The 13,682-nt window shown below is 33.3% G+C and overlaps 2 protein-coding genes across 7 annotated transcripts; one reads left to right on the top strand and one right to left on the bottom strand.

Annotated features, from left to right (window-relative positions):
- Positions 1 to 370: 370 nt before the first annotated feature.
- LOC101257186 (photosystem I chlorophyll a/b-binding protein 5, chloroplastic) lies at positions 371 to 5,521 on the top strand. The gene is made up of 7 exons (XM_004242903.5): positions 371 to 621; positions 3,267 to 4,274; positions 4,355 to 4,487; positions 4,564 to 4,676; positions 4,743 to 4,847; positions 5,102 to 5,190; positions 5,266 to 5,521. Exons 2-7 carry the CDS (start codon positions 4,069 to 4,071, stop codon positions 5,406 to 5,408), a joined length of 789 nt encoding a protein of 262 aa, XP_004242951.1. The 5' UTR covers positions 371 to 621; positions 3,267 to 4,068; the 3' UTR covers positions 5,409 to 5,521.
- Positions 5,522 to 6,029: 508 nt separating this feature from the next.
- LOC101257678 (protein WEAK CHLOROPLAST MOVEMENT UNDER BLUE LIGHT 1) lies at positions 6,030 to 12,481 on the bottom strand. 6 transcript variants are annotated; one of them, XM_069286776.1, is made up of 4 exons: positions 12,198 to 12,364; positions 11,723 to 11,799; positions 8,443 to 9,244; positions 6,030 to 8,182 (listed from the first exon to the last, which is right to left on the bottom strand). In XM_069286776.1, the coding sequence occupies exons 3-4, from the start codon at positions 9,229 to 9,231 to the stop codon at positions 6,314 to 6,316; spliced, it is 2,658 nt and encodes an 885-aa protein (XP_069142877.1). In that variant the 5' UTR covers positions 9,232 to 9,244; positions 11,723 to 11,799; positions 12,198 to 12,364; the 3' UTR covers positions 6,030 to 6,313. The 6 variants fall into 6 exon arrangements, with proteins under 6 accessions (XP_069142877.1, XP_010323442.1, XP_069142879.1 ...); XM_010325140.4 differs by having other exon boundaries at positions 11,719 to 11,799; positions 12,198 to 12,360; XM_069286778.1 differs by lacking the exon at positions 11,723 to 11,799 and having other exon boundaries at positions 12,336 to 12,481.
- Between the last annotated feature and the right edge of the window lie 1,201 nt (positions 12,482 to 13,682).

Raw genomic sequence — 13,682 nt, forward strand, 5'->3', positions numbered from 1 at the left:
AGAAGTCAGAACTATGTCATTCTCATACTCAAGATAAATTACATTTATCTCGTGCTATAATCTTTCTGATGGTTTTGTCCAGATTTTCATCTATGATTGTAAACTACAACTTTTAACTTATAAGAAACGTTGATTTAATCTTTTGTGTATAAGCTTAAACTCTATACACCAAATCATATACTGTATAAGTTAAGGACACATATATGACAATTGATCTATTTAATGTAACACTTTATTGAATTGAAGAAATAAATAAACAATTGTTCAATATTCATACTATATCAAAATATATGGTTAATAGTATATCCTAACAATATGAACAAGATCTATATTTCAATTCCTATATATAAAAGCTAGGTTGAAGGGAAATGTGTTAGCTTTTTCTCTCACTTATTAGGGATTATTAGATTTTATGTCTTTCCCTTTCACTTGGATATTTTTGGAATACACTCTTTTTCATTAGCTAGGATAAGAATGGAGACGACGTGGGGTCAAAATTATTCCAAAGAATGAAGGAAAAGAGAAGCAACAATTTCTACAATAACTCAACCCCCTCGCCTCCACTAAATTAGCTTCCCATGTGTTGCAATGTAGGGGCATAGAAAATGAGCCAAAATATAGGTACTCTTTAATTCATTCAGAATTTTAATGATAGAGTTCAAGATAATTTGAATTAAGTTCACTCTTAATTATTTCAAGACTTCATTCATTTTAAGAAAATTTTTAGTTGAGCTCAATTTAATCTTCAATTCTTATATATTTTAAGTCTTTTTTGTTGCATTGATATAATCTATTTTATATCGTTTAGAATTTATCTATCCATTTGTAATTATTTTTTACGAGTTAAAATTCAAATTGTAGTTATAAAAGTTAGATAACAAAAGGTTAAAATTATTGAGATTAAGAATATCAAATTTGGCAGGTCTTGCTTAGATTTTTAGTCCATCATATTTGAGTCCAAAGTTAAGGGTGGGTCAAGATCCAATCCAGTTTTTATTTCAATTCATTTTAATATATCAAATTTTAACCTAACCTGTTTATTTGACATCTATGTTGCAATGCAGAGATTCAACACGTGTCCTAAATACAATTTAATTGGACAAGCTTTATCTATGATCAACTGTTTCGCTCTTTAGTCTTCTTCTTCTTTTCGCGAGTTTAAAAAAAATTTCTCCATTCAACTTTAGTATGGTAAATACTGGAGCTAAATGTAACGATCCTTATATATACATATCTAAAGAGGTTTTTCATTTGTGTTGGATTGTATATTGATTTGATCATTTGATGAGTCTTTTCTGAAATGATTTTTTTAATACTAGTATATGGGCACGTGTGTTGCGCGTTTACTCATAACGATAAATAAAGTGATAAACGTTTTTAGTGTATAAACTAACTAATATAAGGGCAATGCGCGATTTAACTTTTAAAAAAATGTTTGTAGTGTATAGTTAACTTGAAGTTTTTTTTTTTTTCATTTAGTCCTCTCTTTATTATAATTTTGATATAGAAATTTTATATTTGTTTTTAAAAGACAAAATAAAGTAGCAATAATAAAGATGGAGGCACAGTATCTTATGAATAACTTCCTTAAATTGTCTTTTTTTTCCTCATAAAATAGTATAAATGTCTCTCTTGTCTCATAGAATAGAGTAAAAATATTGAAATTAAATTAATAGTTACACAATATATACATTTCAAGAAGATAAATGTTTGACATTTATTAGTACAAGACGAAATTCTCATTCTCATTGAGTAGATTGCAACTAAATAATTCAAATTTATAAATAAGAAACTTATTAGAAGGAATAACTAGAGATTATAAGTGCAATGATTGGTATTTAAATTATGTAATTATACAAATAACATATTAATAATTAAACAAATAAATCAGAATTTAATTTATTGTAGAGCCAAAATGACAATATTAGTATTCTTACAACTAAAAGTTTGTTAAAATATATTTTACATTTTTTTATTAAAAAATTAATGGTAGCAATATTTGGTCAAAGGATAAAAGATTTTCTAACTTTAAGCATTTTGGTGCATCATTTTTTTTGCCTTTGAAATTTGGATCTCATGATAATTTTAATGAAAATTGTTTAAAAACTATAGAGTTTATCCACAAGCCATGTAAGAATGATTCTTTACAAATATTTAAATTTTAAGATGCAAAAATGTAATTATTAATAATATGAAATCAGAATATTTTGTAGGAAATAATTGTTTTACATGCCTTATACACTATTTTTATGATTGTATTTGTCTCATTTTCTAAAGCAAAAAATACACCCTTCAATCAAATATATTCTTAAAACAAAATTACAAATACAAAAAAAGAATCATATATAGAAGCAAATTTAGCATAACGCTACCAACGAAAAATAGAAAAATTCTAAGACAATATTGAAACAAACTTATAGTAATAAACATTCAACTTTTGACCATAAAAAAAGTTAAAATCTTTGAAAGACAAGTTAATGAAAGTGATATTCAACTACATGAATGGAGGGGTCTTATCATAGTTCTGAACTCGACAAATAATAAAAAAAAAATACATCAAGCCTTAAAATTTTCTTCACTTGATTAAAGCTTCTCTAGTCTTCCACACACAAAAACTGTATCACATATAAATCTTTCTATGAAAATAATGTTAAAAGATTTATATTTATAGGAAAGTATATATCTTTGGAATATGAAGATTCACTTACAAAGTTGAAAAGTAAAGTGTTATAAAAATTAAAGACAAATATTAATTAAGAACAAAAATTAATTTAGAAAATAAACCATACACATGTATCTATTTAGAGGGTGAATAATTTAAAGAAAATAAATTAAATTAGATATTTTAATTAAGAATCATTCTAAAAAAGTGTAAAAGTTATTAACATTTTTATTATAATAATATAATTTAATATTTAAATGAAATAGTTAAATATTTTTATAACATTTTAATTTATAATAAAAATAAAATTATAATTCAACTTTTTTAATTTTCTCTTATAATCATATATGATATGATGATATGATAAACTGATAGTTGGATTCTGATGGTGGTAATAAATAGTGGTAAAAGGCTGGAACATGACAAGCAAAATAAGTTAATTGATCCAATCCATTTATCTTAACTTGTGTTTTGTATGAAAGAAGAATATATTCAAATTTTCTTGGTTAGCTTAATTTTTTTTTCAATTTCTCTGTCACTCCATTCATCTATTCCAAATGTTGTTCAAGAATCCTTCTTGTTCATTGATATTTTAAACTTGCAGAGTTGTGCTTCGCTATATAGCACGCACCAGCTTAAAGTGATGCGTCCAGGTTCAGAGCCTCTTCTTTCACTACATCAAAAATAATGGTAATTAAATTTTAATTACTGTTAAATATATTTTTTAATGATAATTAAATTTTTTTTATAAATGATCCAAAAAAATCTTTAGCAATATTGATTCTAATGACACTTAATTAATATCAATAAATACTTCGACACTCTTTATTAATGTCAATATTTATTGCTGCTAAAAGTTCTTTTTTGTTGTAGTGTTCCAATTTGGTTAGCTACCTAATATTTGTTGTTGCTCACCACGTTGAGGATTTCCGTTACACTTTGTCCTAATTTATCCGACAAATTTCGTTTTTGCAAGAATCAAACGGTTTAAATTTAATTGAGAATTCGCTCATGAAATCTTCAATTTTAAAACAATGAAAGTTATATATTTATAAAGAATAATTAATAATTCAAAATACATAAAAGATATACGAAAAATTTATGATAAAAGATGATATATTTGTTTTAATCTCAAAATCGAAAATGGGAGTAATGAATATGGTGAAAATAGAGGGAGAATTCATGGATCATTATATTGGGCTTAAAGTGTTTTTTGGATCATCCAAAGTTGGATCATTCAAAAAAAAAAAAATTTTGTGGCCATATCATGTCATCTTCCTAATATGGACCCTTTAGGGGGGCCCTTCTATCTTATTTGTAACGCCACAAAGCCAAGTTTTGGATATCATTTGTAGAATGGATTGTTGCTTATTCACCAATTGAGTTTGCTTGTTGAGTGGTGATATATGGAGATTGCAGTGGGTAGAAGTTTCCAAGTTTTGACATTATTGTCTGGTTCATCTTTTCATGGAAAGAGTATACGTAGAACTTGTGTAAAAGGATTTAATTCGACTAGAGCTAGAAAAGGACATTCTCTAACACCTCTGGCTCAAGCTCACCAAAGGCCAACATGGCTTCCTGGCCTTGACCCTCCACCTCATCTTGATGGAACGTAAGCGTATTCGTTGCCTAGCTACTAATTAACCAACTTTCCTACTTAATTAGTACCTCATTTTCCTTCTTTTTCTATAGTCTTGCTGGAGATTTTGGTTTTGATCCACTAGGACTTGGAGAGGATCCTGAAAGTTTGAAATGGTATGTACAAGCAGAACTTGTTCATGCCCGCTTCGCCATGGCTGGGGTTGCTGGAATACTTTTAACTGATGTAAGTCATCATCATATAATATATACATTTTTTTTTTCTCTTTATCCTAAACATTTTTCTGGTCATTCTTTTTAAGTTGCTTCGTGTCACTCGAATAAGGGATTTGCCAGTGTGGTATGAAGCAGGAGCTACAAAATTTAACTTTGCCAGCACAACGACTCTGCTCATCATTCAACTATTATTGATGGGGTACAACGTTAACACAATGTTGATTCTGGACAATCTATACCTCTCTCTGATTTTTTGTATTTACAGGTTCGTTGAAACAAAAAGGTACATGGATTTTCTTCATCCTGGCTCTCAAGCAAAACCTGGATCTTTTTTTGGACTAGAAGCTGCACTGGAAGGCCTTGAACCAGGGTAATTTAAATATTTTCTTTTGCCAACTTACCTTTGCTAGTGCTGGAGTAGGGAAAGAACCGTATAGGTTGATCCACCTCGAGTACTATGGGTTCAACTAAACCCCTTGTTTGCTGTCCAAACTACGTTCATAGATGACAGATAATAAATTAAGCTCTAGTATACAATATAATTATACTCATTCTAAATTTTGGATTTGCCTCTGCACAGGCTTATACTCCTACTAAGCATAGCCAGACATTGACATTTAGCAGGTATCCAGGTGGTCCTTTATTGAATCCTCTTGGAATTGGAAAAGATATCAAGAATGCTAAAGACTGGAAACTGAAAGAGATTAAAAACGGTTTGTTGAGATGCATCATTATTTTAGTGCTTTCAAGTCTTGTCAAATATTTTTATACTTTCCTTTGTTTTGTAGGACGCCTAGCTATGGTGGCTATGCTTGGTATCTTCGTTCAGGCTTCTGTTACTCATGTTGGTCCTATTGACAATCTGATCGATCATCTCTCCAATCCATGGCACAAAACCATTCTTCAAACCATTGCTGCATCGAGTTCTTGATTATTGGAGTTTGTTTAGAACATGGCATACTGAAATGTTTCATTTAAAGGCCATTCAGTAAAGCAAGCAACCTTGTATAATAAACTTATGTGTATTTCAATCATGTTCTTCCATTTCTGACTGACAATATAATACTAGGACATATAGAGAACAGTTGTCAATGAAGGAAATTAAACAGTATCATATGGTTTCTACATAAAGATCAAAGGACAGGTTATCTAAGGATGATCTTTAGGCCACACCAAGTAATAATCTTACTTGCACCAGGTTTTGTGCCAAATCAGTGAATGCAATACACATTTCATGCATATAATGTTTTACTCAGGTTAAATACCTTGGTTTGGTGTAAAGTGTAAACAATGAGATCAGGTAAGTATTTTTCTCACAATTAGTGTATAAGTGCTTCAAATATCTTATGCATCTTCTACCCAACAGAAATGGTCAATATGAATATTTGCTACTTCATAACAGCATTCGATCAGGGTTGCATGAACTAAGCGGAAAACAAGCAGAGTACATCACAATGGGAAGTAAACAATTCGAATGGGATACCAAATGATTTGAAAAAAAAAACTAGAAAATACTAGAATTATACAACCCATACTGCCAAGAAGCCCAATATTTCAGAATCTGAGAACTAGCTGGATAAAATAGTTGAAGCAGCAGATGATTTACTTACAGAATCACTTTATTGGCCTCAGCCAAACCTATAACAACCTTACTCGGTTCTATAAACACCCCTCCAAAAGGTGAGAGAAGTACTTTTCATATTGTACAATACATGATGCTCGGGATGTATACAGAAAAGCAGTGAGAATTTACACTCCGTCAACAAAGACAAATAACCAGAAAAATAAAGGGACAGTTGTATAAAATGATGAGAGTCTCTAAAACCCCAAAGCACATCATGCTGTCTTGGCCTGTGATTTCTTCCTTCCCAAAAGCATCAAGAGCCTTGGGAAGAAGGACCTTTTCTTTTTCTTTGGGATCTTCACTTCTGGAGATGTATCAATTTCAGTATTACTTGCTGGCTCATATGCTCTTGGACTTGACCTATGATGTAGTGAAGCAGCCTCTGGTGCACGCTCATAGGTTTTTGATGCTTTACTCTCCTCAAAGCTTGTTCTCGGGCTTCTGATAGTGTTTATCAGTGGAAGAGATTCAGCAGCTTTCCTCCTTTGCCGATGCTCAGCCCTCCATTTCCTCAGCTCTTGCTCGACTGCCAATTTCCCTTCCTTTGCTTTTTCTGCCTTCTTCATTGCAATTTCTAGAGCTTCCTTTTGAGTGGTCATCTCACGATTAACCTCCTCCAGCCTGCTTAGACTTCTCACTTCTGATTCCTTGGATACTTCAATTTGGGTTATAGCAGCAGCTAAGCTCTTATTAGCTTGCTCCTCCGCCTCATGGGCCAGTTTGCTGAGATCATAATATTCTTCAAGAGAGAGTGTTACTCCAGATGGGGAATCTTCATTATTGGTGCTTCGAGCTAATTCACTCTCTTGCAGTGCATTGATGGCTTCTAGCGCCAACTTCTCAGAAGCTTTTGCAGCTTCTATCTCCTTATTAGCAGCAATTAGTCTACTTCCCATGGTACTTGCTCCTGCCTTTGCTTGCTCTGCTTCTTCCTTTGCCTTTCTCAACTCTTCACAAGCTGTTTGTGCAAGTGACTTTGCCCGATCAGCCTCTTGGGCAGCATCTTGCAATTTCTTGGGAAGCTCCACCACCTTTTCTCTTACTTCTTTCTCTTTCATCTGCACAAGGCCAATCTCTGACTTGGTCTTGTTCAACTCAGCTTCAAGAGATGCTACAGCAATTGATGCCATGCCTTCTCTCTGCTGGATGGAAGCTAGTTCCAATTTTTCTTTTTTTAATTCTGCCTTCAATGAAGTTGCAGCAACCTTCAAGCAATTTACATCATCTGTTGCTTTCTCGATGTTGAGTTTCACTTCTTCAAGTTCCCGTGTAGCCAAGGCAACCGCTGCTTGTATGTTGGCATGAGTTCTTTTCTCTGGTTCTGACAGTTCGTTGAAATTGCCTCCTTCAACCGTCTCTTGTTTCAACTTTGATTCCATGTAAGAAGCAAACTCAGCTTTGAGATCCAGTAACAAAGCTGAAGCAGTGTCTAATTTTGCTTTGAGATCCTTTGAAGACCGTATTTGCTGGTTTAGCTTCTCAAGCTCATCTTCTGCCTGCTTTAGTTCTTTCTCCCAATTTAGAGTATCTTGCTCTCTTGCCATGGCAGCTCCAATTCTGTGTTCCTCCGCCTCCAAATGTGCAGTTTGTGCAGCTTCTAAAGATTCCTTTGTAGTGATGAGCTCAATAGTCAAATACTCAACTTCTTTCTCAACTTTCTTTGAGGCAGAAACCGCTTCCTCTGCATTTTGCATGGCATCATATCTTTCTGACACCAATAAATCATACTGTTTATGCAGATTTTTCAGCTCATAATCCACATTTTTTAGCTCTGAAACTGCTGTTTCATGCCTTGCTTTAGCAACTTCAAGCTGCGCCTTGGCTGCAATACTAGCCTCATCAGCAATTCCCTGCTCCATCTCTTCTACCCTGAGCTTGGCAAGTTCTGAGTCCTGTTTCGCTTGTTGCTCTTCAGTTTGTGCTCTCTCCAGGTTTAGCTTCAACTCTTCAATCAGTCTTTTAGTGCTATCTAGTTCCTTCACCACCATCATTTTTGCTTCTTCTGCAGCCTGTGACTGTTTCTTGTACACTGGGATCTCTTCCTGCACATTCGCTAATTCTTGATCGACAACTTTCCTTCTCTGCATTATCCAAAAGTTGAAGATTTAGCTGAAAAAATTGTTGTGCGACAGATGTCCAAAAGATGAATGTACATGTCGGCAAGATACAGAATATAAATACACAATCTAAATAGTCAATGCTTATGGGCAGTATGCCAGTATCTCGGTGAACTTGCAGATGCAATCCTTCATTAGATAGAATCATCACACTCATTTTGAGGATAACCAAATGGCTTCCTGAGTTGAGATTCAAAGAGCATATAAAGGGTTCGTGAGCATACCTCCACGGTCTGTACTCGATGAGCCTTCCAGTCAACAATGCCTCCAAACTTGGACACTGCCTGCTTCACAGATTCAATTGGTGCTGCTGTGTCAATTTTAACTCTGTTAATAACAGAGTTATTAGGGGGCTTAGAATTGGCACTGGGTTCTGGAATCTTAACTGTGAGACAGGACGCCTTGGTTAAGGACTGACCAGTGTTAGGTACCTCTACATGAATATTATATTTGTGTTTTTGTTCTTGAGAGGATGAAGAATTTGTATCAGCAGAAACAACATAAATACTTCGAGAATTATTGTGTTGAAGTAGTGAGACATTATTTTTTTCCCCTCTTAAAGAATCAGATTGTATGTGATCAGAAGATTCTTTTAGGTTTTCCTCTTTTAGGGACGCGGGGTTTGAATTCATGGTTAATAAAGGTGAATCATCATGCTCTTCTGTTGGTGCATCTGTAGTATTGTTCGGTTGATTCATTGCATCCAATATAGACGATGAACTGGTTTCTGAGAGAGCTGTTGGAGGCTCTAACGATTTCAGATCCTCTACCAGTTTAGGTGATGCTTCCTGCTGAACTGTTGGCACAGCTGATTGAACACTTGCTGTTTTAGAAATGTTACCTGCTCCATCAGATTTAATGGAAGGCTCCTGAATTTCAGAGTTTGCTGTTTCATTCATATGTTGCCTAGTTGGATTTGCACTATGTGAGTGATCCTCCTTCGGAACAGAAACTTCAGGTTTAGGAGCACATTCTTGGGGACAACTTCCTTTCACATCTTTTGCATCTTCCATTTCCAATTAAGAGCTGAGATGAACCAAAAAATAAAATTTACAAAGATAAGTAAGGGGATAGATACATAACCTTTCTCAAGTAACCAAACACCTTCCCAACCTTTTACCAGAATTGGAGATATCAAACAGCTGTTCTTGCAGACCCCAACTTAAACTTAAGCAATTGCAACTATTTTCTGTACAACATTAAGATCACCTATTTTGAAGTTTCTACACTATAACTTCTACACAGTCATTCATTTCATTTGAGGATTGCTAGTTGGATAACAAAAACTAAGTTAATTTTTGCGAGAAACGTTTAGGGCAACACACCTTACTAAGAATATGAATGACTACATCCTATCCAACTAACCTATAATCTTTTTCTGTAAATGGAATACGTATCCTATGTTCACTAGTTAATGCAATATCATTTTTACATTGCCAGCCAAATAAAAAAAAAGAATTCTTACTATTCCACATGAGAACACACTTCCCATAAAGTAATTTTATTTGAACTCTAACTCAATAAAGAATTATGAGACAGTTTTTACTTATTGAAGGAAGTGAAGTCAAACAAGATATTCAATTTCAAAAAGAGAAGTACTAGGGATTTCATAATTAAACAACCAGTAAAGTCTTGTTGGCAAGTGCATTTATCACTTTAAGTTTAACATATTTAATGGATATTTATATATCAGCTGATCCATGATATTTCCCTAATATTTTCATCAATGAATCACATAAATGGGAGGGGTAAAAGATCACACCAGAGAGGTACAGTCCCTAATTTTTATGCAGTTATTTTAGATCAAGTTGTGGTCTACAACTCGGTGCATATGCATGTCATTGATTTAATAAAAAAGATGCAGCTGATCTTCTTCTGATCCATTCCCCTTCCTCATCAACAACATTGAAGCCAGGCAAAAGGAAAAAAAAAAACAAGAAGAAGGAAAATGAGAAATGAATAAGTATCCAGTCAACGCCACAAAAAGTACATCTGTGAAACTTATTGAAATCCTTTAACTTTTTTCTCTTCTTCAGCACTCTCATTAAGGAATAAGGACACACCATTCTATGGTGAGACCAATCCTACCATGTAAAACATAAACTTCTAAGGTTTATTCCAGTTTTTCCATATAACCAAATCCTTGGATTGTGTATGCTCGTTCCTAGACGGGGAACCTTTTAAAACAAAATGCTGCCTCAACTCCTTTTCTCTTCCTAATGTGCTATCTACTAAGTCTTGTCAGTTTTTCCATATAACTAAATGTTCTACATGTGCTTGCTCCAAGCAGGAATATAGGCTATCTTTAAAGGAACTTCCTGAACTGCACTTCTTGTACTAACATTGGTAGACACTTCTCAGAAAACTACAAACACATTATATACAAAACTTCCATCACACATCAAACTCAATAAGTTGATAGAACAAACAATCAGATGGAATATCTGAAATGCCTAGTCGATTTATTTGTAGTAACGCACATGGTGGAGGTATGGTTGCTGCACTAGGAAAAAAAGAAGTTAGTTTCCTAGTAGCTTTGCAATATCAACTCGTGCAGCAAAATGCTTCAGGAAATTCAGTTGAAGACAGAAGTAGACATGTAAAAATAATCCTTCAAGGTTTCCCTGTGATAAAACTAGAGTTTGCAGATTAAATTTTACTAAAAAGAAGTCATGTGGTTAATAGTCCTACTTGAAAGAATGTAAAAAGTTCTCTCTTGTGCCCCCATTATAGGAAAGCATTTACAAAATCAACTTTTCGGGGAAACATTACATAATTGAATCCTCTTTTCTTCCATCACCAGAAGATTCTTCATTTAGAATCCTCCATAGCAGATAATGTCAAAGTCATAAACTCCATCAGCAAATTAATGCATGACTAGCACAAGTGGAGCTTACCATATCAGCAGCTTAGCACATTAAGAGCAGGCATATAACATGTGTCTTTACACCAATCAAAATATGAAAGTAGCTTGAATATGGGTTCCACTTGTTTCTAACTGATAAGTTAGATATTAAAGAATCCATAGACAGCAAGCAGAAATCATGTAAAAGATTCGTCCTCCAATTAGATTAAACATATACATAAAGGACAGCAGATAGTCTTTCATTTTGCTTTGAAATATAGAAAAGAGACAACTAATCATACAATAAAGTTATGCTAGCTAAATACACAAACTTAAAATGTGTAGTTATTTAGTTTATTAGCCAGGAAATAGTACCTAGAGAACGCCGTTTAGCTCTAAAATAACAAAAAAAAATGGCAAGTACCTTTGTGAGTGAGGATGATACCACGTAACCATACACTAGCAGGAATACAGTTTAGGGATGCAACTGTCGTACAAAAAGATGGTGTAGTAATACTGAATAAATACAACTCAATTAAATCGACCCCATGTTTTAGTAATCACATCGACGCCACATCTTATACTCTAAACAGCTATGTAGTTGTCATTTTATCCATTGAAACTTGAATTCCAGATTCATGAAGGTATAACTTACTTACGATTCAGTTGCTTTAAACATACGAGTTGATAACTCTGCCCAATGTTTTATTAAAGATATGATGTTGCATTGAATCTCCTATATTTAGAGAGAGAAACATAACATTACTAGGAGTGGTTGTGGTTCTTGACACCATCTGATTGAGCTCTTTAAAACACATACATATATAACAAGCTAGTCAACGTGGGTAGCAAGTTAAAAAGCATGAGCAAGACTAGTAGTATTATAAGGTCTCTCTCATTTGGAAAACAATTAATACCCACAATTAATCCCAAAAGATCAATTACCGATAACATTTCTTGGTATGAAATTGACCAAAACCTCAAACAACAAGGGTCGAATTTGTGAGCTAAGCTTGCTTGGTTTTATTTAAATACATATTGTTCTTTTTTTTTATGGGCACACAATCATCAAAAAATAAATTAAACAGTTATACAAGAAGAAACATATCATAATTCATTAGAAGGAAAAATTACCAGAAATGATGTGTGTTTGATGATGTTTTCCCAAAACAAGACAATATATATATATGTATAAGAAAAATAAATAAATAGTGGTTTGAAAAAAGGAAGAAGAAGGAGAAGTAGAGGTTCTCAAAGATCCTCTTCGTCTACCTTCTTTTTGTCTTTTTCCAATTATGTTTACTTTTCAAAATAAACATTACAATATCTAAAAGTCACCGCAAATTAAGGAGAGCTCCTCTTTTTTCGCTGTGTTTTTTGCGCGTGTTTGAAACAAACCGCACAATCATAAATATTTTAATTCAAAAAAAGAAAATAATGAGTCTTCTGGTTGATTGACAAACCTTTTCCGTTCCAACCCACTTTTACTATTTTCACTATCCTACTCCATTTTACGCACTCATTTTTTTTATAGATATTTTATAGTATATAATCAAAATTAGATTTTGAAAACTATCTTAATTATATTGATTTCTTTTTTATATCAGTGTGGTTATATTAATTGTCGAGGTTTTTTTATATCGTGCAAAAGGGAAAATAGTTTTTTTCTAAAATCAAGTCCTAGTAACCTTTGTACAGTTCAATAAGACGTCTCGTCACCATATGTACCAATCGTAGATTGGTCTCGCAACAATCACTAGTCCCACACATTTCGTAGAATAGAGACTACCCTAATTCACTGTATCAGTTGTAGACTTGTCTCGTAGGTCACTATGTTGAATTATGTTTTGAGGAGCTATTATATGTTTTGATCTTGAAATGCGTGGATTGATATTTTTCGTTGTCTTTCCCTATGCTAAAATGACATTTGACCTTTTTATATATTTATTTGAGATTTATACTTAGCACTGAGAGGGTGTTAAGGTGGAGGATCAATTAGGATAGTCTCTAGTAACAATGACTAGTCCCAAACTATGTGCCCCACTAGTTAGTGGATCCACTTTAGCAAATGAGGGTATGTACGTATTCTACTTTGGCAAGTACTTTTCCTTTTTTTTGTTTCAATATAAGGGATACCGGATTCCATGATATAGCTCTCATGGTCTTATTGTCGGTTAAAGTTAACATCCAGCAAAATGATTATATTTTCGTCAAAGTTTTTCGTGTTTTAATGTTTTGCATGTTATTTCTTTTTTAAGGCTTTCAAATATTTTATTATGATCATGCCTAGTCATTTTAAGTCATGCATGCTACCATGCCTATGTTTGTGAATAATGCCTCAAATTTAGTATATTTTATGTACTAATGCATACTTGTGCCTATTGTTTCACCAATGTAGGATCTGACGCTCCTACCTCTCATACTTATGGCTAGTTGATCCTTCAGTCTTGAAGATTGGCGAGTCTTCGTGTTCCGTGGATCGAGACTCTTTTATTGCTTTATGTTATTTTCATTTCAGAATTTGTATGTGAAGTATGGTTTAGGTCCCAATCACTTTCCTTAGGATGTAATAGACACTTTTAGACTTATGTTTAGACTTTCGCTATATCAAATTATTTT

The sequence above is a fragment of the Solanum lycopersicum genome, chromosome 7, assembly GCF_036512215.1.
Source record: "Solanum lycopersicum chromosome 7, SLM_r2.1".
NCBI lineage: Eukaryota > Viridiplantae > Streptophyta > Magnoliopsida > Solanales > Solanaceae > Solanum > Solanum lycopersicum.